Source organism: Scyliorhinus torazame, chromosome 12 (genome assembly GCF_047496885.1).
Source record: "Scyliorhinus torazame isolate Kashiwa2021f chromosome 12, sScyTor2.1, whole genome shotgun sequence".
NCBI lineage: Eukaryota > Metazoa > Chordata > Chondrichthyes > Carcharhiniformes > Scyliorhinidae > Scyliorhinus > Scyliorhinus torazame.
Genome location: NC_092718.1, coordinates 2671200 through 2691819, shown reverse-complemented (window position 1 = coordinate 2691819; position 20620 = coordinate 2671200). Strand labels below are relative to the sequence as shown.

Here is a 20620-nt window from a genome sequence, read left to right as displayed (position 1 = left end):
TTGGATGCACTTAGGAAGCATGCAGGTGGCGGAAAGCGTCATAGATAGGAGTTATAGAGACGTGGTCACACCCAAGGTGCAGGCTACAGATGGGTGATGCTCAGCAGGGGAGGGCAAAGTGCAGGAGAGCGATACTTATAGGGGACTCTATAGTAAGGGAAACAGATAGGCGCTTCTGTAGAAGTGAAAGAGGCTCCAGGATGGTGTGTTGCCTCCCTGGTGCCAGGGTCAAGGATGTCTCCGAACGAACACATGACATCCTGAAGGGGGAGGGTGAACAGCCAGAGGTAGTACACAGAGGTACTAACGACATAGGCAGGAAGAGTGATGAGGTCCTGAAGAAGGAGTTCAGGGAGTTGGCAGTAAGTTAAAAAGCAGGACCTCTAGGGTTGTAATCTCAGGATTACTCCCTGTGTGACATGCCAGTGAGGCTAGAAATAGGAGGAGAGTGCAGCTAAACCAGTGGTGTAGGAGGGAGGGTTTCAGATTTCTGGACAATTGGGATCTGTTCCGGGGCAGGTGCGACCTGAACAAGAAGGACGGGCTGCATCTAAACTGGAGGGTGACCAATATCCTGGCTGGGAGGTTTGCTCGTGTCACTCGGGAGGATTTGAACTAGATAGACAAAGCATGTAAACAAGGCAATATCACAATAATCATGGGGGACTTCAATATGCAGGTGAACTGGGAAAATCAGGTTGGTAGTGGATCCCAAGAAAAGGAATTTGTGGACTGTTTAAGAGATGTTCCTTTGGAGCAGCTTGTGGTAGACTCCACTAGGGAACAGGCAATTCTGGATTTGGTGATGTGTAATGAGGCAGACTTGAATAGGGAATTTAAGGTGAAGGAACCCTTAGGGAGCAGTGACCACAATATGATACAATTTACACTACAGTTTGAGAGGGAGAAGCTACAATCAGATGTAACGGTATTGCAATTAAATAAGGGCAACTACAAAGAGATGAGGGAGGAGCTGGTCAGAGTTGATTGGAAAAGGAGCCTAGCAGGGAAGACAGTGGAACAGCAATGGGACAGCAATGGAAGGAGTTTATTGGGGGTTATTCGGGAGACATAGCAGAAATTCATCCCAAGGAGGAAGCATGCTAAGGGGAGGGACAAGGCATCCATGGTGAGGAGGGAAGTCAAGGACAGCATAAAAGAAAAAGAAAAAGCATACAAAGTGGCGAGTATTAGTGGGAAGCCAGAGGATTGGGAATCCTTTAAAAGTGAGCCGAGGACAACTAAAAAAGCAATAAGGGGAGAGAAGATGAAATATGAGGGGAAGCTGGCTAGTGATATAAAAGAAGATAGGAAGAGTTTTCAATATATAAAAGGTAAGAGAGAGGCAAAAATAGACATTAGACCACTGGAAAATGTGGCTGGAGGAGTAATAATATGAAACAAAGAAATGGCAGACGAACTGAATAGTTACTTTGCATCATTCTTCATGGTGGAAGACACCAGTGGGGTGCCGGAGCTCCAGGAGAATCAGGGGGCAGAGGTGAGTGCAGTGGCCATCACGAAGGAGAAGGTTCTGGGGAAACTGAAAGGTGTGAAGGTGGATAAATCACCTGGAGCGGGTGGGTTACACCCCAGGGTTCTAAAAGAGATAGCTGAGGAGATTGTGGAGGCATTGGTGATGATCTTTCAGGAATCACTGGAGGCAGGAAGGATCCCAAAGGACTGGAAAGTGGCAAATGTAAGACCACTATTTAAAAAGGGAGTGAGGCAGAAGACAGGAAATTATTGGCCGGTTAGCCTGACTTCAGTCATTGGCAAGATTTTAGAGTCCGTTATTAAAGATGAGACCGCGGGGACTTCCGGGTACGGCGATCACCAGCTGAGTCGCACGTTTCGGCAGCTCCCGGTGAAACGGACTTTTGGGCTCTTGATAGGAGCCCCAACGGCAATTTTGACGGCTAAAAACACTGTGCGGTAAACCAGAAGGGAATCCCCCCTGGATACGGATGAAAAAAGGAGGAGAAAGTGGCCGGATTGCAGTGGATCCTTTAGAACAGCGGCAAGGAAGGCAAGCAAAAACCAAGATGGCGTCGGAAGGTGGCAGTTTAACATGGGGCCCTGAACAACAAGAGTTCTTGAAATGCTGTGTGGAAGAGATCAAAAAGGAAATGAAGAAAGAGCTGTTGGCCCCGATACTACAGGCGATCGAAGGGCTAAAGGAGGAACAAAAGACCCAGGAGCGGGAGCTTCGGGTCGTGAAGGCAAAGGCAGCCGAGAATGAGGACGACATACAGGGCCTGGTGGTGAAGACGGAGACGCATGAGGCACATCAGAAACGATGTGTGGAAAGGTTGGAGGCACTGGAGAACAACGCAAGGAGGAACAACCTGAGGATTCTTGGTCTTCCTGAAGGTGCGGAGGGAGCGGATGTCGGGGCATATGTGAGCACGATGCTGCACTCGTTAATGGGAGCGGAGGCCCCTGCGGGTCCGTTGGAGGTGGAGGGAGCATACCGAGTGATGGCGCGAGGACCGGGAGCAGGAGAAATTCCCAGAGCCATAGTGGTGAGATTCCTCCGTTTTAAGGATAGAGAAATGGTCCTTAGATGGGCAAAGAAAACTCGGAGCAGTAAATGGGAGAACGCGGTGATCCGCGTTTATCAAGACTGGAGTGCGGAGGTGGCGAGAAGGAGGGCGAGCTTTAATCGGGCCAAGGCGGTGCTTCATAAAAAGAAGATAAAATTTGGAATGCTGCAACCGGCAAGACTGTGGGTCACATATCGAGGGAGGCACCACTACTTTGAGATGGCGGATGAAGCGTGGACTTTTATCGTGGAAGAAAAACTGGAATGAGCGGGTTATTAAAAAGAACGTTTGAACAAACTGGTGGGGCGAATGTGGGGGGCGAAGAGGGGGGTTAAAAAGGGGGGAAAGAGGAGTTTTATGTACTAATCCTGCGATGTGGTAACTTTTCTCTCTTCCACAGGTGGTGATGGGGGGAGGAGGGGAGGTGGAGGAGATGGGGCGTTGGCCATTGGGGGGCGGGGCCAAGGGAGAAGCGCGGGCTTGGTTCCCGCGCTATGATAATCATGGCGGGAATAGAGAAGCAGGAAGGAGGGGGCGTCGCACGGTGCGAGCCGAGGTCACGGGGGGAAGCCGAGGTCGGCCAGAGTTTGCTGACTTCTGGGAGCAACATGGGGGGAGTAATTACGCTAGCGGGGGATCTAGCGGGGGGGGTGGGAGGGGGGTATTACTGGGTTGCTGCTGCTGGGGAGAGGGGGGAGCTGGTATGGGAAGGGGGGGGGGGGGCACCGCCTGGGGGAGATACAGCTGCGTGGGAACCGGGTGAGGAGCTGGAAAAAGGGGATGGCTAATCGACAAGGGGGGGGTAGGAAGCCCCCCAACCCGGCTGATCACGTGGAACGTGAGAGGGCTGAACGGGCCGATAAAGAGGGCACGGGTACTCGCACACCTTAAGAAACTTAAGGCAGATGTGGTTATGTTACAGGAAACGCACCTGAAACTGATAGACCAGGTTAGGCTACGCAAAGGATGGGTGGGGCAGGTGTTCCATTCGGGGCGAGATGCGAAAAACAGAGGGGTGGCTATATTAGTGGGGAAGCGGGTAATGTTCGAGGCAAAGACTATAGTGGCGGATAACGGGGGCAGATACGTGATGGTGAGTGGCAAACTACAGGGGGAGACGGTGGTTTTGGTAAACGTATATGCCCCGAACTGGGATGATGCCAATTTTATGAGGCGGATGCTAGGATGCATTCCGGACCTAGAGATGGGAAAGCTGATAATGGGGGGGAGATTTTAATACGGTGTTGGAACCAGGGCTGGACAGGTCGAAGTCCAGGACTGGAAGGAGGCCGGCAGCAGCCAAGGTACTTAAAGATTTTATGGAGCAGATGGGAGGTGTAGACCAGTGGAGATTTAGCAGACCTAGGAGTAAGGAGTTCTCGTTTTTCTCCTATGTCCATAAAGTCTACTCGCGAATAGACTTTTTTGTGCTGGGAAGGGCGTTGATCCCGAAGGTGAGGGGAACGGAGTATACGGCTATAGCCATTTCGGATCACGCTCCACACTGGGTAGACTTGGAGATAGGGGAGGAAACAGGAGGGCGCCCACCATGGAGAATGGACATGGGACTAATGGCAGATGAGGGGGTGTGTCTAAGTGTGAGGGGGTGCATTGAAAAGTACTTGGAACTCAATGATAATGGGGAGGTCCAGGTGGGAGTGGTCTGGGAGGCGTTGAAGGCGGTGGTTAGAGGGGAGCTGATATCAATAAGGGCACATAAAGGGAAGCAGGAGAGTAAGGAACGGGAGCGGTTGCTGCAAGAACTTTTGAGGATGGACAGACAATATGCGGAAGCACCGGAGGAGGGACTGTACAGGGAAAGGCAAAGGCTACATGTAGAATTTGACTTGCTGACTACGGGCACTGCAGAGGCACAATGGAGGAAGGCACAGGGTGCACAGTACGAATATGGGGAGAAGGCGAGCAGGTTGCTGGCACACCAATTGAGGAAAAGGGGAGCAGCGAGGGAAATAGGGGGAGTGAGGGATGAGGAAGGAGAGATGGAGCGGGGAGCGGAGAGAGTGAATGGAGTGTTCAAGACATTTTATAAAAAATTATATGAAGCTCAACCCCCGGATGGGAGGGAGAGAATGATGGGCTTCTTGGATCGGCTGGAATTTCCCAAGGTGGAAGAGCAGGAAGGGGTGGGACTGGGAGCACAGATCGAGGTAGAAGAAGTGGTGAAAGGAATTAGGAGCATGCAGGCGGGAAAGGCCCCGGGACCGGATGGATTCCCAGTCGAATTCTATAGAAAATATGTGGACTTGCTCGCCCCGGTATTGACGAGGACCTTTAATGAGGCAAAGGAAAGGGGACAACTGCCCCCGACTATGTCTGAAGCAACGATATCGCTTCTCTTAAAGAAGGAAAAGGACCCGCTACAATGCGGGTCCTATAGACCTATTTCCCTCCTAAATGTAGATGCCAAGATCCTGGCCAAGGTAATGGCAATGAGAATAGAGGAATGTGTCCCGGGGGTGGTCCACGAGGACCAAACTGGGTTTGTGAAGGGGAGACAGCTGAACACGAATATACGGAGGCTGTTAGGGGTAATGATGATGGCCCCACCAGAGGGGGAAACGGAGATAGTAGTGGCGATGGATGCCGAGAAAGCATTTGATAGAGTGGAGTGGGATTATCTGTGGGAGGTGTTGAGGAGATTTGGTTTTGGAGAGGGGTATGTTAGATGGGTGCAGCTGTTGTATAGGGCCCCGATGGCGAGCGTGGTCACGAATGGACAGGGATCTGCATATTTTCGGCTCCATAGAGGAACAAGGCAGGGATGCCCTCTGTCCCCATTATTGTTTGCACTGGCGATTGAGCCCCTGGCGATAGCGTTGAGGGGTTCCAAGAAGTGGAGGGGAGTACTTAGAGGAGGAGAAGAACACCGGGTATCTTTGTATGCGGACGATTTGCTACTATACGTGGCAGACCCGGCGGAGGGGATGCCAGAAATAATGCGGATACTTGGGGAGTTTGGGGATTTTTCAGGGTATAAATTGAACATGGGAAAAAGTGAGTTGTTTGTGGTGCATCCAGGGGAGCAGAGTAGAGAAATAGAGGACCTACCGTTGAGGAAGGTAACAAGGGACTTTCGTTACCTGGGGATCCAGATAGCCAAGAATTGGGGCACATTGCATAGGTTAAATTTAACGCGGTTGGTGGAACAAATGGAGGAGGATTTCAAGAGATGGGATATGATATCCCTGTCACTGGCAGGGAGGGTGCAGGCGGTTAAGATGGTGGTCCTCCCAAGATTCCTCTTTGTGTTTCAGTGCCTCCCGGTGGTGATCACGAAGGCTTTTTTTTAAAAAAAGGATTGAAAAGAGCATCATGGGTTTTGTGTGGGCCGGGAAGACCCCGAGAGTGAGGAAGGGATTCTTACAGCGTAGCAGGGATAGGGGGGGCTGGCACTACCGAGCCTAAGTGAGTATTATTGGGCCGCTAATATTTCAATGGTGAGTAAGTGGATGGGAGAGGAGGAGGGAGCGGCGTGGAAGAGATTAGAGAGGGCGTCCTGTAGGGGGACTAGCCTACAGGCTATGGTGACAGCCCCATTGCCGTTCTCACCGAGGAACTACACCACAAGCCCGGTGGTGGTGGCTACACTGAAGATTTGGGGACAGTGGAGACGGCATAGGGGAAAGACTGGAGCCTTGGGGGGGTCCCCGATAAGAAACAACCATAGGTTTGCCCCGGGGGGAATGGATGGGGGATATGGAATGTGGCAAAGAGCAGGAATAACGCAACTGAAAGATCTGTTTGTGGATGGGAAGTTCGCGAGTCTGGGAGCGCTGACCGAGAAATATGGGTTGCCCCAAGGGAATGCATTCAGGTATATGCAACTGAGGGCTTTTGTGAGGCAACAGGTGAGGGAATTCCCGCAGCTCCCGACACAAGAGGTGCAGGACAGAGTGATCTCAAAGACATGGGTGGGGGATGGTAAGGTGTCAGATATATATAGGGAAATGAGGGACGAAGGGGAGACTATGGTAGATGAACTAAAAGGGAAATGGGAAGAAGAGCTGGGGGAGGAGATCGAGGAGGGGCTGTGGGCAGATGCCCTATGCAGGGTAAACTCGTCGTCCTCGTGTGCCAGGCTAAGCCTGATTCAATTTAAGGTGTTACACAGGGCGCATATGACTGGAGCACGGCTCAGTAAATTTTTTGGGGTGGAGGATAGGTGTGCGAGGTGCTCGAGAAGCCCAGCGAATCATACCCATATGTTTTGGTCATGCCCGGCACTACAGGGGTTTTGGATGGGGGTGACAAAGGTGCTTTCAAAAGTAGTGGGGTCCGGGTCGAACCAAGCTGGGGGTTGGCTATATTTGGGGTTGCACAAGAGCCGGGAGCGCAGGAGGCGAGAGAGGCCGATGTTTTGGCCTTTGCGTCCCTAGTAGCCCGGCGCAGGATATTGTTAATGTGGAAAGAAGCCAAGCCCCCGGGGGTGGAGACCTGGATAAATGACATGGCAGGGTTTATAAAGCTAGAGCGGATTAAGTTTGTTCTAAGGGGGTCGGCTCAAGGGTTCACCAGGCGGTGGCAACCGTTCGTCGAATACCTCGCAGAAAGATAGATGGAATGGAAAAAAGAAGGCAGCAGCAGCAGCCCAGGATCGGGGGGGGGGGGGGGGGGGGGGGGAGGAGGAACCAGAAGGACTCTCAGGGTTGTTGCTATATACTGTATAGTATGTATAGGTCGTTGCTACAGATAATTATATATTGGACTGTTAAATTATATTTTTGGAGAGTGTTACTTGTGACAAGGCAGTTGCCAATTAGGGTTAGTTTTCATTTTTGTTATTTATTATTTATTCATTTTTTGTTTATAAAATAGGTCATTGTTATTTGTGTTGTTATAATATTGTGTAAAGGATGCACAATGTACTGTGTTGGTTGACCAAAAATTTTCAATAAAATATTTATTAAAAAAAAGATGAGACCGCGGAGTACTTGGAAGTGCATGGTAAAATAGGACTGAGTCAGCACGGCTTCGGACAAATCTATTAGATTTCTTTGAGCAAGTAACAAGGAAGTTAGACAAAGGAGAACCAGTGGACGTGATTTATTTTGATTTCCAGAAGGCCTTGACAAGGTGCTGCATTGGAGATTGTTAAATAAATTAAGAGCCCACGGTATTGAGGGTAAGATCCTGGCATGGATAGAGGATAGGCTGTCTGACAGAAGGCAGAGGGTGGGGATAAAGGCATCTTTTCAGGATGGTAGCTGGTGACTTGTGGTGTGCCGCAGGGGTCTGTGCTGGGACCACAACTTATTACAATATACATTAATGATCTTGAAGAAGGAACTGAAGGCAATGTTGCTAAGTTTGCAGCTGATACTGTAGAGGGACAGGTAATATTGAGGAAGCAAGGGGGCTGCAGAAGGATTTGGACAGGCTAGGAGAGTGGGCAATGAATTGGCAGATGAAATACAATGTGGAAAAGTGTGAGGTTATGCACTTTGGAAGGAGGAATTTAGGCATAGACTATTTTCTGAGTGGGGAAATGCTTAGGAAATCAGAAGCACAAAGGGACTTACACAGATACATACATAGAAGATAGGAGCAGGAGGAGGCCTTTTGGCCCTTCGAGCCTGCTCCGCCATTCATCACGATCATGGCTGATCATCCAACTCAAAGCCTAATCCTGCTTTCTCCCCATAGCCTTTGATCCCATTCTCCCCAAGTGTTATATCCAGCCGCCTCTTGAATATATTCAAAGTTTCAGAATCAACTACTTCCTGTGGTAATCTTTGTGTGAAGAAATGTCTCCTTGGGAGTCCTTGCTCACGATTCTCTTAAGGTTAACGTGCAGGTTCAGTCGTCAGTTAGGAAGGCAACTGCAATAATCCCTTTTGTCAAGAGGGCTAGAATACACCAGGGTTGTACTTCTCAGGCTGTATAAGGCTCTGGTCAGACCCCATTTGGTGCATTGTGAGCAGTTTTGGGCCCCGTATCTAAGGAAACATCTGCTGGCCTTGGAAAGGGTCCAGAGGAGGGTCACAAGAATGATCCCTGGAATGAAGAGCTTGTCGTATGAGGAACGGTTGAGGACTCTGGGTCTGTACTTGTTGGAATTTAGAAGGATTGGGGGGGGGGGGAAGAGAGATCTTATTAAAACTTACAGGATACTGCGAGGCCTGGATAGAGTGGACGTGGGGAGGACGTTTCCACTTGTGGGAAAAACGAGAAGCAGAGGACACAATCTCAGACTAAAGGGACGATCCTTTAAAACTGAGATGAGGTGGAATTTCTTCAGCCAGAGGGTGGTGAATCTGTGGAACTCTTTACCGCAGAAGGCTGTGGAGGCCAAATCATTGAGTGTGTTTAAGACAGAGATAGATAGGTTCTTGATTAATAAGGGGATCAGTGGTTATGGGGAGAAGGCAGGAAAATGGGGATGAAAACTATATCAGCCATGATTGAATGGCGGAGCAGAGTCGATGGGCCGAATGGCCTAATTCTATGTCTTATGGTCATTTGGATTTGTTGGCGGATAACGGGCTCTGTGAAAAGGTGAGATAAGTGATCAGGGAGTATGTGGAAATCAATCAGAAAGGGGAGATGTCGGCAACCACATTCTGAGAGGCATTGAAGGCGGTGGTCAGGAGGGATATGATCTGATTCAAGGCACACAGGGACAGGAGGATGTGGAAGGAGTATGGATAGCTGTTAGACGAGATGGTCGAGTTTGCCAGGGGATATGCGGGGGCCCCCACTAAAAGAGTTGCTGATGGAGAGAAAGAGGTTTCAGGGGCAATTTGATAAGTTGACGACGGGAAGGATAGTGGGGCAGCTACAGGGGGCGAGAGTGGTTCAATATGAATATGGGGAGAAGGCGCGCCGCATGCTGGCCCACCAGCTGAGGAGGCAGGTTGCGCCCAAGGAAATTTTAAAGGTGAGAGCGGGAAGATAGTGTCAGAGTCGGGGAGATGAATGAGGCGTTCTGGGGGTACTACGAGAAGTTATATAGGGCGGAGCTGGGTGGAGAAGAAGGGGATATGGGACGGTTCCTGGATGGATTAGAGTTTCCATGGTTGGAGGAAGAGAGGAGGCAGGCATTGGAGGAGCGGCTGGGACTGAGGTAGGTGATGGATAGTAGTAGGGGGATGAAGTCTGGGAAGGCTTGGGGCTGAATGGCTTTCCCGTGGATTTCTAGAAGGCATTTGCAACAGAGTTTGTATGGTATGTTGGGGTGTTTAGTGAGGCACTGGAGAAGGGCATTCTGCCAGAGACACTGACGCAGGCGTCAATCACGTTACTCTCGAAGGGGACGGATCGGTGGAGTGTGGGTCATATAGGCCCATACTGCTCTTTAACACAGACATGATGGCGCTGGCTAAGTTGGTGGCGGGAAGAATGGAGGGGTGTGTGGCACAGGTGGTGGCAGAGGACAAAACGGGTTTTGTAAAGAGCAGGCATCTCTCCAGTAAAATCAGGAGGCTGTTAATTGGGGGGCGTGGAGGATTTTATTTGAGATCTTGGGTAGGTTTGTGTTTGGCCAGAAGTTCGTGGCGTGGGTGTTGCAGTTTAAGGTAGCTAGGGAAAGGTTCAGGTATTCAGGTGACAAGGGAATGGGCTACGATGCACAAGTGGAATTTGACAATGTTGATGGAGGAGATTAGGAGGGATTTTAAGAGATGGGACATGCTACATCTGACACTGGCAGAGAGGGTTAAAATTAATGTGCTGCCAAGGTTTATGTTTGTTTCCCAGACCCTCCCGATCTTTCTCCCAAAGGCCTTATTTCAGAAATTGGAGACCATGATCTCAGAGTTTGTATGGGTGGGGGAAGGTACCGAGGGTAAAGAGGGCCCTGTTACACCGGCAGAAAGGGTATTAGAGACTTCCGAACTGCCGCATTATTGGGCTGCGAACGTGGAGAAGGTGAGGTGATGGTGGGGGGTGAGGGGGCAGAGTGGGTTAGGATATAGAGTCCTAATTGGGGATATATAGAAGTGGCTGGGTGAGCAGGGAGGCGAGCGGGTGGTGAAGATCGAGGAGAAATGGGAAGCTGAATTGGGAATGGAGATCAATTGGAGAGTGTGCAGTGAGGCACTGCGAAGGGTAAACGGGACCTCCTCTTGTGCAAGGATGAGCCGGATACAGATTAAGGTGGTGCACAGGTTGCATATGACTTGGGCGAGAATGAGTGGGTTCTTTCAGGGGGTAGCAGATGAGTGTGAGAGGTGTGGGCGGGGGCCAGCGAATCACGCGCACATGGTTTGGGGTTGTGAAAAACTAGGAAGATTCTGGGTGGGAGTGTTCACGGTCTAAGCCAGGATAGTGGAGGAGGGAGTGGACCCGGACCCTTTGGTGGCGATATTTGGGGTTTCAGGGAAGCCGGAGCTCATGGAGAGGAGGAAGGCCGATGTCTTGGCCTTCGCCTCTCTGATTGCACGGTGACAAATTTTTCTGGAGTGGCGGTTGGCATCGCCACCGGGGGTAACAGCTTGGTTGGGTGACCTGTACGACTTCCTGCGGTTAGAGAAGATAAAGTATGAGTTAAGGAGCTCAGCAGGGGAGTTTGAGAAAGGGTGGGGGATGTTTGTGACCATGTTTGAGGAGCTGTTCATCGCAGGGGGGGGGGGGGGGGGGGGGGCGGGGGGATGAAAAAGGAGATACATCTGTACAAACTGTATAGTTGATTGTTGGGAAGAATGTTTCCCGGGGTGTTTATTTGCTGTATCCTACTTTGATAGAAGTTTGAATAAAATGCGTTTTTTAAAAAAAAGGATATAGAAGAGTCCTATCGGAGATCCAGTCTGTGGGTCATGGTGATGGCGCCACTGCCGTTAGCTCCGGGTAAGTAAATGGTGAGCCTGGTGGTACAGTCGACAGTCAGGGTGTGAAGTCAGCTAAGGAGGCATTTTAAATTGGAGGGATGTCGGTGTTGATGCCACTGTTAGGGAACCATAGGCTTAAGCCAGTGTAGATGGATGGGATGTACAGGAGGTGGGACTCATAGACTTTACAGTGCATTAGGAGGCCATTCGGCCCATCGAGTCTGCACCAGCCCTTGGAAAGAGCACCCCACTTAAGCCCACACCTCCACCCCATCCCCGTAACCCCACCTAACTTATTTTGGACACCAAGGACAATTTATCATGGCCAATTCACCTAACCTGCACATCTCTGAACTGTGGGAGTAAACCGGAGCACCCGGAGGAAACCCACGTAGACACGGGGAGAACGTGCAGATTCCGCACAGACAGTGACCCAAACCAGGAATCGAACCTGGGACCCTGGAGCTGTGAAGCAATTGTGCTAACCACTGTGCTACCGTGCCAACTGCAGAGGGTGAGGAACCTGCATCTGGAGAGGCAGTTTGCAGGATTGGACAAGTTGCGGGAGTGGTTTGAGTTGCCGAGGGGGAGTGAATTGGAGCACAAGCAGGTGCGGGACTTCGCAAGAAAGGAGTGGAGGACGTTTCCCAGATTGCCGCGGATATACCCTATTGGAGCAATAGCTGCTCCCCAAAGAATCAGGAGAGTGTAGGATTGGGGATATATGGAATGCTTTGGGAGTGGGGGGGATGAAGAGCAAGTGGGAGGAGGGGTTTGGGGGGGTAATAGACTGGGGTTTGTGATGTGAGGCAATGCGCAGGGTGAATTCAACCTCCTTTTTCACACGGATGAGATTGATTCAGTTCAAGGTATAGGGTGCATATGCATCGGTCAAAATGAGTGGCTTTGAGACATGATGGTGGGTGTTCATGACAATTTTTGTCGCAGGGGATGGGGTAGAATCTGCACAAACTGGATTGTGAGGTTGTTGAGTGTTTTGTTGTGTGTGTTGCTGTTCTTTTTACTAATAAAATATATATTTTTTTTAAATGAATGTGCTACACCTGTTCCATTATCTGGAAATGTTCAGCTTTGTAATATTTACTGTACATCTACAACTAAAGAAAGAATACTGGGAAATGCTGAATAAACACAATTAGCTTTACTCACATCAATACTTTATCAATTAATTGCACCGTACCTTGTTGTCCATCTTGCATAGTGACAATGATTGGTTGATTCACACAATCACTGGCTGCTCGTAGGCTGCTAAGCTGAATGTCATCAGTTACTATGGTAATCACCTGCTGACCGCCACTGCTGACCACTTGTTGAATCGCACTATCCACCGAGTCTGCACTTACTACTTCTTCTGTGGCAACTGCTTAAGTAAAAATTAACATTTCTCTTTTAATCCTGAATTTTGGAAAATATGCTTTCCATTTCAAACCTCAGGACATAGAAAGCAATAACCAGAACCTAGCCATTATTTTGATCAAGTTTTCCCCCAAATTCCAACGGCTGTTGGGATAACCTGCTCCCAGTCAATCTTTCCTCTAAAGCGTTCACCTGGAAGCGTAGAAAAGAAATGAAATGAAAAATGAAAATCACTTATTATCACAAGTAGGCTTCAATGAAGTTACTGTGAAAAGCCCCTAGTCGCCACATTCCGGCGCCTGTTCGGGGAGGCTGGTACAGGAATTGAACTGTGCTGCTGGCCTGCCTTGGTCTGCTTTAAAAGCCAGCGATTTAGCCCAGTGAGCTAAACCAGCCCCTGTGGATTGACTGGAATTCTGATCGCATATGACAAGAATGTTAATTTTACATGCGTGGTATAAAAACAAGTGCTGTGCCAATGAATTAAGAGGCCTAGCCAAGTCCTTCAACAGGCAGGTGCATCAAGTTGCCATCATTGTGCAGATTTTAAGAGAAACTGAAATCAGGAGCTTGAGGCAAGTTGATTAAAAATGTCAACATTCATTCACATGTTGATTATTACAGATGTTCTTTCCATTAAGGGTTAACATTTTAGAGCATTGACACAAAACTTGGAAGGAACTTGTTTAGATGAAGAACTCAAGTGGTTTAGGGGGGACCTGAGGAAATATTTTTTTACCCAGAGGGTGGTATAAAAATGGAACGCGCTGCCTGAGAGGATGGTGGAGGCAGGTACTGTCACAACAATTAAGAAGCATCTGAGGCCATTTTCGGGGTGTTGGACCAGCCAGGGTTGGAAATGGGGGCGGAGGCAGATGCTGTAGCCTTCTCCTCGTTGATCGCCCGAAGGCGGATTGAATTGGATTTGTTTATTGTCACGTGTACCGAGGTACAGTGAAAAGTATTTTTCTGCGAGCAGCTCAACACATCATTAAGTACATGGGAAGAAAAGGGAAGAAAAGAAAATACATAATAGGGCAACACAAGGTATCAATGTAACTACATAAGCACTGGCATCGGGTGAAGCATACAGGGTGTAGTGTTAATGAGGTCAGTCCATAAGAGGGTCAGTTAGGAGTCTGGTGACAGTGGGGAAGAAGCTGTTTTTGAGTCTGTTCGTGCGTGTTCTCAGACTTCTGTATCTCCTGCCCGATGGAAGAAGTTGGAAGAGTGAGTAAGCTGGGTGGGAGGGGTCTTTGATTATGCTGCCCACTTTCCCCAGGCAGCAGGAGGTATAGATGGAGTCAATGGATGGGAGGCAGGTTTGTGTGATGGACTGGGCGGTGTTCACGACTCTCTGAAGTTTCTTGCGGTCCTGGGCCGAGCAGTTGCCATACCAGGCTGTGATGCAGCCCGATAGGATGCTTTCTATGGTACATCTGTAAAAGTTGGTAAGGGTTAATGTGGACATGCCGAATTTCCTTAGTTTCCTGAGGAAGTATAGGCGCTGTTGTGCTTTCTTGGTGGTAGCGTCGACGTGGGTGGACCAGGACAGATTTTTGGAGATGTGCACCCCTAGGAATTTGAAACTGCTAACCATCTCCACTTCGGCCCCGTTGATGCTGACAGGGGTGTGTACAGTACTTTGCTTCCTGAAGTCAATTACCAGCTCTTTAGTTTTGCTGGCATTGAGAGAGAGATTGTTGTCGCTACATCACTCCACTAGGTTCTCTATCTCCCGCCTGTATTCGGACTCATCGTTATTCGAGATCCGGACCACTATGGTCGTATCGTCCGCAAACTTGTAGGTGGAGTTGGAACCAAGTTTTGCCACGCAGTCGTGTGTGTACAGGGAATAGAGTAGGGGACTGTACGCAGCCTTGCGGGGTGCCGGTGTTGAGGACTATTGTGGAGGTGTTGTTGTTGTTCATTTTTACTGATTGTGGTCCGTTGGTCAGACAATCGAGGATCCAGTTGCAGAGTGGGGAGCCAAGTCCTAGGTTTTGGAGCTTTGATATGAGCTTGGCTGGGATTATGGTGTGGAAGGCGGAGCTGTAGTCAATAAATAGGAGTCTGATGTAGGAGTCCTTGTTTTCGAGATGCTCTAGGGATGAGTGTTGGGCCAGGGAAATGGCGTCGGAAGTGGACCGGTTGCAGCGGTATGCGAATTGCAGTGGATCAAGGCGTTCTGGGAGAATGGAGGTGATGCACTTCATGATCAACCTCTCGAAGGACTTCATTACGACTGAAGTCAGGGCCACTGGATGGTAGTCATTGAGGCACGTTGCCTGGTTCTTCTTTGGTACCCGTATGATGGTGGTCTTCTTGAAGCAGGTGGGGACCTCAGAGTGGAGTAGGGACTGGTTAAAGATGTCCACGAATACCTCTGCCAGCTGGTCCGCGCAGGCTCTGAGTGCACGACCAGGGGTCCCGTCCTGGCCCATCGCCTTCCGAGGGTTCACTTTCAGGAAGGCCAATCTGACTTCGGAAGCTGTGATGGTGGGTATGGGTGAATTATGGGCTGCTGGGGCACTCGACAGCGGATTGTTGGTTACCTGCTCGAACCGAGCATAGAATGCATTGAATTCATCGGGGAGGGGTGCACTGCTGCCAGAGATACTGTTCGGCTTTGCTTTGTAGCCCGTTATGTTGTTCAGTTCTTGCCACAACCGCCGAGAGTCTGTCTGTGACTCTAGCTTGGTTTGATATTCTCTCTTGGCATCTCGGATGGCTTTGCGGAGGTCGTACCTGGATTTCTTGTATAGGTCAGGGACGTCTGACTTGAACGCCTCAGATCTGTCCTTCAGTAGGGAGTCAATCTCGCGATTGAGCCATGGTTTCCGGTTGGGGAACGCAAGTACTGCTTTCTTTGGCACGCAGTCGTCCCACATTTGCTGATGAAGTCTGTGACGGTGGTGGCATACGATAAGTTGGTCGCTGAGTTCTTAAATATGGACCAGTCCACTGACTCTAAGCAGTCACTTAAGAGCTCTTCCGTCTCCTTGGACCAGCACTGCACAACCTTCTTAACTGGATTCTCCCGCTTGAGTTTCTGCTTGTATGCTGGGAGAAGGAGCACCGTCTTATGGTCTGATTTCCCAAAGTGCGGTCGGGGGATGGAACGGTAGGCTCCCTTGGTTTTTGAGTAGCAGTGGTCAAGAGTGTTGTCTCCCCTGGTGGGACAGGAGATGTGCTGGTGGAATTTTGGCAATACACTCTTGAGGTTGGCCTTGTTGAAGTCTCCGGCCACGATGAACAAGGCCTCCGGGTGTTCTGTTTCGTAGTTGTTTATAACTGTGTATAGTTCGTCCAACGCCTTCCTCACTTCTGCCTGGGGTGAGATGTAGACTGCTGTGATAATGGCTGAAGTGAACTCACGTGGAAGATAATATGGGCGGCACTTCACGTTCAGGTATTCCAGGTCTGGGAGCAGTAGGTCGCCATGGTTGCCACATCCAAGCACCAGGAGGAGTTGATGAGGAGGCAAACCCCTCCACCCTTTGCTTTGCCTGATGATGCCGTGCGGTCCGCCCGGTGAATTGAGAAGCCTTCAGGTTGTATGGCACAGCCGGTGAGGCGGGGGTGACCATGTCTCTGTGAAACAAAGCACACAGCAGTCTCTTACTTCCCTCTGAGAGGTAAGTCTGACGTTAAGTTCATCCAGCTTGTTTTCGATCGCTTGGACGTTTGCCAGGAGTATGCTGGGGAGAGGGGTTTTGAAACCGCGTTGCTTCAGTCTAACCTGCAGAACGCTGCGTTTCCCTCGCTTCCTCGGTCGGCAGCTGCTGCTGGATGATCCTGGGATCCGATGGGAGATGTCAGCTCTTGTGGTTGCGTCTGGCGGTGTCCAGGGCGCTGGCAGGGTCCCGGGCACTGGTTGAGGTAGAGGGGTTGCTAGGGGGGATCCTGTTGGGATGGAGAGCAACCTCTCCACCCTTGACCTGGCATGGCGACCTGCTGGAATTCTTGACTCTTGAGAAGGTTACGTTTGAACTGAAGGGAAGGATGGAGGGGTTCTACAATTCATGGGCATTATTGATTATGCACGTTCAAGAATTGGATAACATCGAACATTAGTGTATGGGCGGGGGGGATGGCTGGGAGGAGAGGGACTCTTATGTGTTAATGGTGACTATGGACGATTCCTTATTTCTTTTTGTCATTTGTCTATGTTAACAGGCAGGCAGTTGTTTGGGGTTTGGTGGGAGGATGGGATTGTTGTTGTTGATATGGGGATTGAGATATTCGTTACTACTTATTGTTTATTGTTGGTGGGTATAAATTTGGGAGAAAATGTGTAAAAGGAGAATAAAAATATTTTTTTTTAAAAAGAAGCATCTGGTCGAGCACTTCAAATCGCGAAGGCAGAGTCTCGGTTATGGACCTCTGGCTGGTAAATGAGGTTAGTATACTATGGTATTTGATGGTCAGCATAAACATGGTGGGCGGAAGGGCCTGTTCTGTGCTGTCTCATCTATTACTCTAATAGTGGCACAGTACGTCAGTACACTTTAGCAAAAGACAGGATAAGAGAATGGACTGCAGTGGTTGAAGGAGGCACCTCACTATCACCTTCTCAAGGGCAATTAGGGACGGGCAATAAATGCTGCTCTAGCCGGCGATGCTCACATCCCATAAAAGAATGTTAAAAAGAATAGCAAGAGATGGATTTGACCCCATAATCTTCCCAAACTACTGATAAAAGCACCAAGCAACGCAGTGTTGGGCGAGCAGATCTCACCTCTGTATCTGTGTTTCAAAATATTTCACCCTATAGTTGGGAGGCGAGTTGAAGTAAACAAACACCAACCACGAAAAATGTTATCCAACATGGTCACAAAAACATGAAAGTTAAATATAAGAAACAAACAACAATTTCACCCAAGCAATCTTCTCTTTGCTGAATATACTGCTGATTCTCAACTCATCCAGAAAGCTGGGTGCTGCCAGGGATAGTCCTGTTGTCATTTATCAAAATGACGATGTTAAACATATCAAACGCTCATCTGAACTTTCTGAAGTTTACTTTAGACATAAATGCAAATATCAATCACTATGCTCTTGAATTGAATGGGAGTTAATCAAACACTTATTTCTAAGGATCCAATATGTTTAAGGTAAATAGTTCATTCATTCTAAGCATTTATTAAGTACGCTTGTTATCCAGATGGGCCACGATCTGTTTTTCCACTCGTGTTCAGATTCAATGCCCTTTCTAACTTTAAAGCTACAAAGATTGAAGGTGGAGGGTATTCAGTAGTTTGAAATAAATTCAAACCATCTTTTACAATATTCATCATCCTTTTATTTTTAATCAGTTATACTCCAATATACCAACTTGCAAAAATGTTTATATTTTAACCCATCTGAAAGGAATTTCAAAAACTTAAGAACTAGGAGCAGGAGTCGGCCATCTGGCCCCTCGAGCCTGCTCCACCATTCAATGAGATCATGGCTGATCTTTTTGTAGACTCAGCTCCACTTACCCGCCTGCTCACCATAACCTTGTATTCCTTTACTGTTCAAAAATCCATCTGTCTTTGCCTTTAGAACATTCAACGAGGTATCCTGAACTGCTTCACTGGGCAGGGAATTCCACAGATTTCCAATCCTTTGGGTGAAGAAATTCCTCCTCAACTCAGCCCTAAATCTGCTCCCCCTTATTTTGAGGCTATGCCCCCGAGTTCTAGTTTCACCCACCAGTGGAAACAACCTTCCTGCTTCTATCCAATCTATTCCCTTCATAATTTTATGTTTTTATAAGATCTCCCCCATAAACCAATCCTCTCAACTCCGGAATCAACCTCGTGAATCTCCTCTGTACCCCCTCCAGTGCCAGTACATCCTTTCTCAAGTAAGGACACCAAAACTGTACAGAGTGCTCCAGGTGTAGGCTCACCAGCACCCTATAGAGCTGCAGCATAACCTCCCTGCTTTTAAACTCTATCCCTCTAGCAATGAAGATCAAAATTCCATTTGCCTTCTTAATTACTAGGTGTACCTGTAAACATAGAACGCAGAACATTACAGCGCAGTACAGGCCCTTCGGCCCTCGATGTTGCGACGACCTGTGAAACCACTCTAAAGTCCATCTACACTATTCCCTTATCGTCCATATGTCTATCCAATGACCATTTGAATGACCTTAGTGTTGGCGAGTCCACTACTGTTGCAGGCAGGGCATTCCACGCCCTTACTACTCTCGGAGTAAAGAACCTACCTCTGACATCTGTCCTATATCGATCTCCCCTCAATTTAAAGCTATGTTCCCTCGAGCTAGACATCACCATCTGAGGAAAAAGGCTCTCACTGTCCACCCTATCTAATCCTCTGATCATCTTGTATGCCTCAATTAAGTCACCTCTTAACCTTCTTCTCTCTGACGAAAACAGCCTCAAGTCCCTCAGCCTTCCCTCCTAAGATCTTCCCTCCAGACCAGGCAACATTCTGGTAAATCTCCTCTGCACCCTTTCCAATGCTTCCACATCCTTCCTATAATGCGGCGACCAGAATTGCACGCAATACTCCAAATGCGGCCGCACCAGAGTTTTTGTACAGCTGCAACATGACCTCATGACTCCGAAACTCAATCCCTCTACCAATAAAAGCTAACACACCGAATGCCTTCTTAACAACCCTCTCAGTGGGTGTACCTACACCTCATGAACTGCAACGGTTCAAAAATGTGGCTCACCACCACCTTCTCAAGGAAAATTAGTGATGGCCTATAAATGCTGGCCAGGCCAGAGACACCCGCTATAAATGCTGGCCAGAGACACCCGCTATAAATGCTGGCCAGGCCAGAGACACCCGCTATAAATGCTGGCCAGGCCAGAGACACCCGCTATAAATGCTGGCCAGAGACACCCGCTATAAATGCTGGCCAGAGACACCCGCTATAAATGCTGGCCAAGGACTTCCGGGTGCGGCGATGACCAGCTAAGTCGCACATTTCGGCAGCTTCCGGTGGAACGGACTTTTGGGCTCTTGATAGGAGCCCCAACGGCAATTTTAACGGCAAAAAACACTGTGCAGTAATCCAGAAGGGAATCCCCCCTGGACACGGATGGAAAAAAGAGAGGAAAGTGGCCGGATTGCGGTGGATCCTCTAGAGCAGCGGCCAGGAAGGCAAGCACAAAGCAAGATGGCGTCGGAAGGAGGCAATTTAATATGGGGCCCTGACCAACAAGAGTTGCTGCGGCGTTGCGTGGAAGAACTCAAAAAGGAGATGAAGGAGGAGCTGTTGGCCCCGATATTACAAGCGATTGAGGGGCTAAAGGAGGAGCAAAAGACCCAGGAACAGGAGCTTCGGGTTGTGAAGGCAAAGGCTGCTGAGAATGAGGACATACAGGGCCTGATGGTGAAAACGGAGATGCACGAGGCACAACACAAAAGGTGTGTGGAAAGGCTGGAGGTGCTGGAGAATAATGCGAGGAGGAAGAATTTAAGGATTCTTGGTCTTCCCGAAGGTGTAGAAGGGGCGGACGTCGGGGCATATGTGAGCACGATGCTGCACTCGTTAATGGGATCGGAGGCCCCGACGGGTCCGCTGGAGGTGGAGGGAGCCTATCGAGTTATGGCGCGAAGACCGAGGGCTGGAGAAATTCCTCGAGCCATAGTGGTGAGATTTCTCAGATATAAGGACAGAGAGATGGTCCTCAGATGGGCAAAGAAAACTCGGAGCAGTAGGTGGGAGAACGCAGTGATCCGCGTATATCAAGATTGGAGTGCGGAGGTGGCGAGAAGGAGGGCAAGCTTTAATCGGGCCAAGGCGGTGCTGCACAAACGGAAGATTAAATTTGGAATGCTGCAACCGGCAAGACTATGAGTCACACATCAAGGGAAACACCACTACTTCGAAACGGCAGATGAGGCGTGGACATTTATTGTCGAGGAGAAACTGGAGTGAGC

At 49.2% G+C, this 20620-nt stretch overlaps 1 protein-coding gene across 7 annotated transcripts in view; it reads right to left on the bottom strand.

The window, feature by feature from the left end:
• Positions 1 to 20620, bottom strand: part of gabpb1 (GA binding protein transcription factor subunit beta 1) — a 164930-nt gene that overhangs the window by 87874 nt on the left and 56436 nt on the right. For 6 of the 7 annotated variants that reach the window (XM_072470279.1, XM_072470280.1, XM_072470282.1 and 3 more), the window contains one exon: positions 12534 to 12716. In XM_072470279.1, the coding sequence (XP_072326380.1) occupies positions 12534 to 12716 (183 nt within the window). The remainder of the gene's footprint in view (positions 1 to 12533; positions 12717 to 20620) is intronic. The other variant, XM_072470278.1, reaches the window with a different exon arrangement.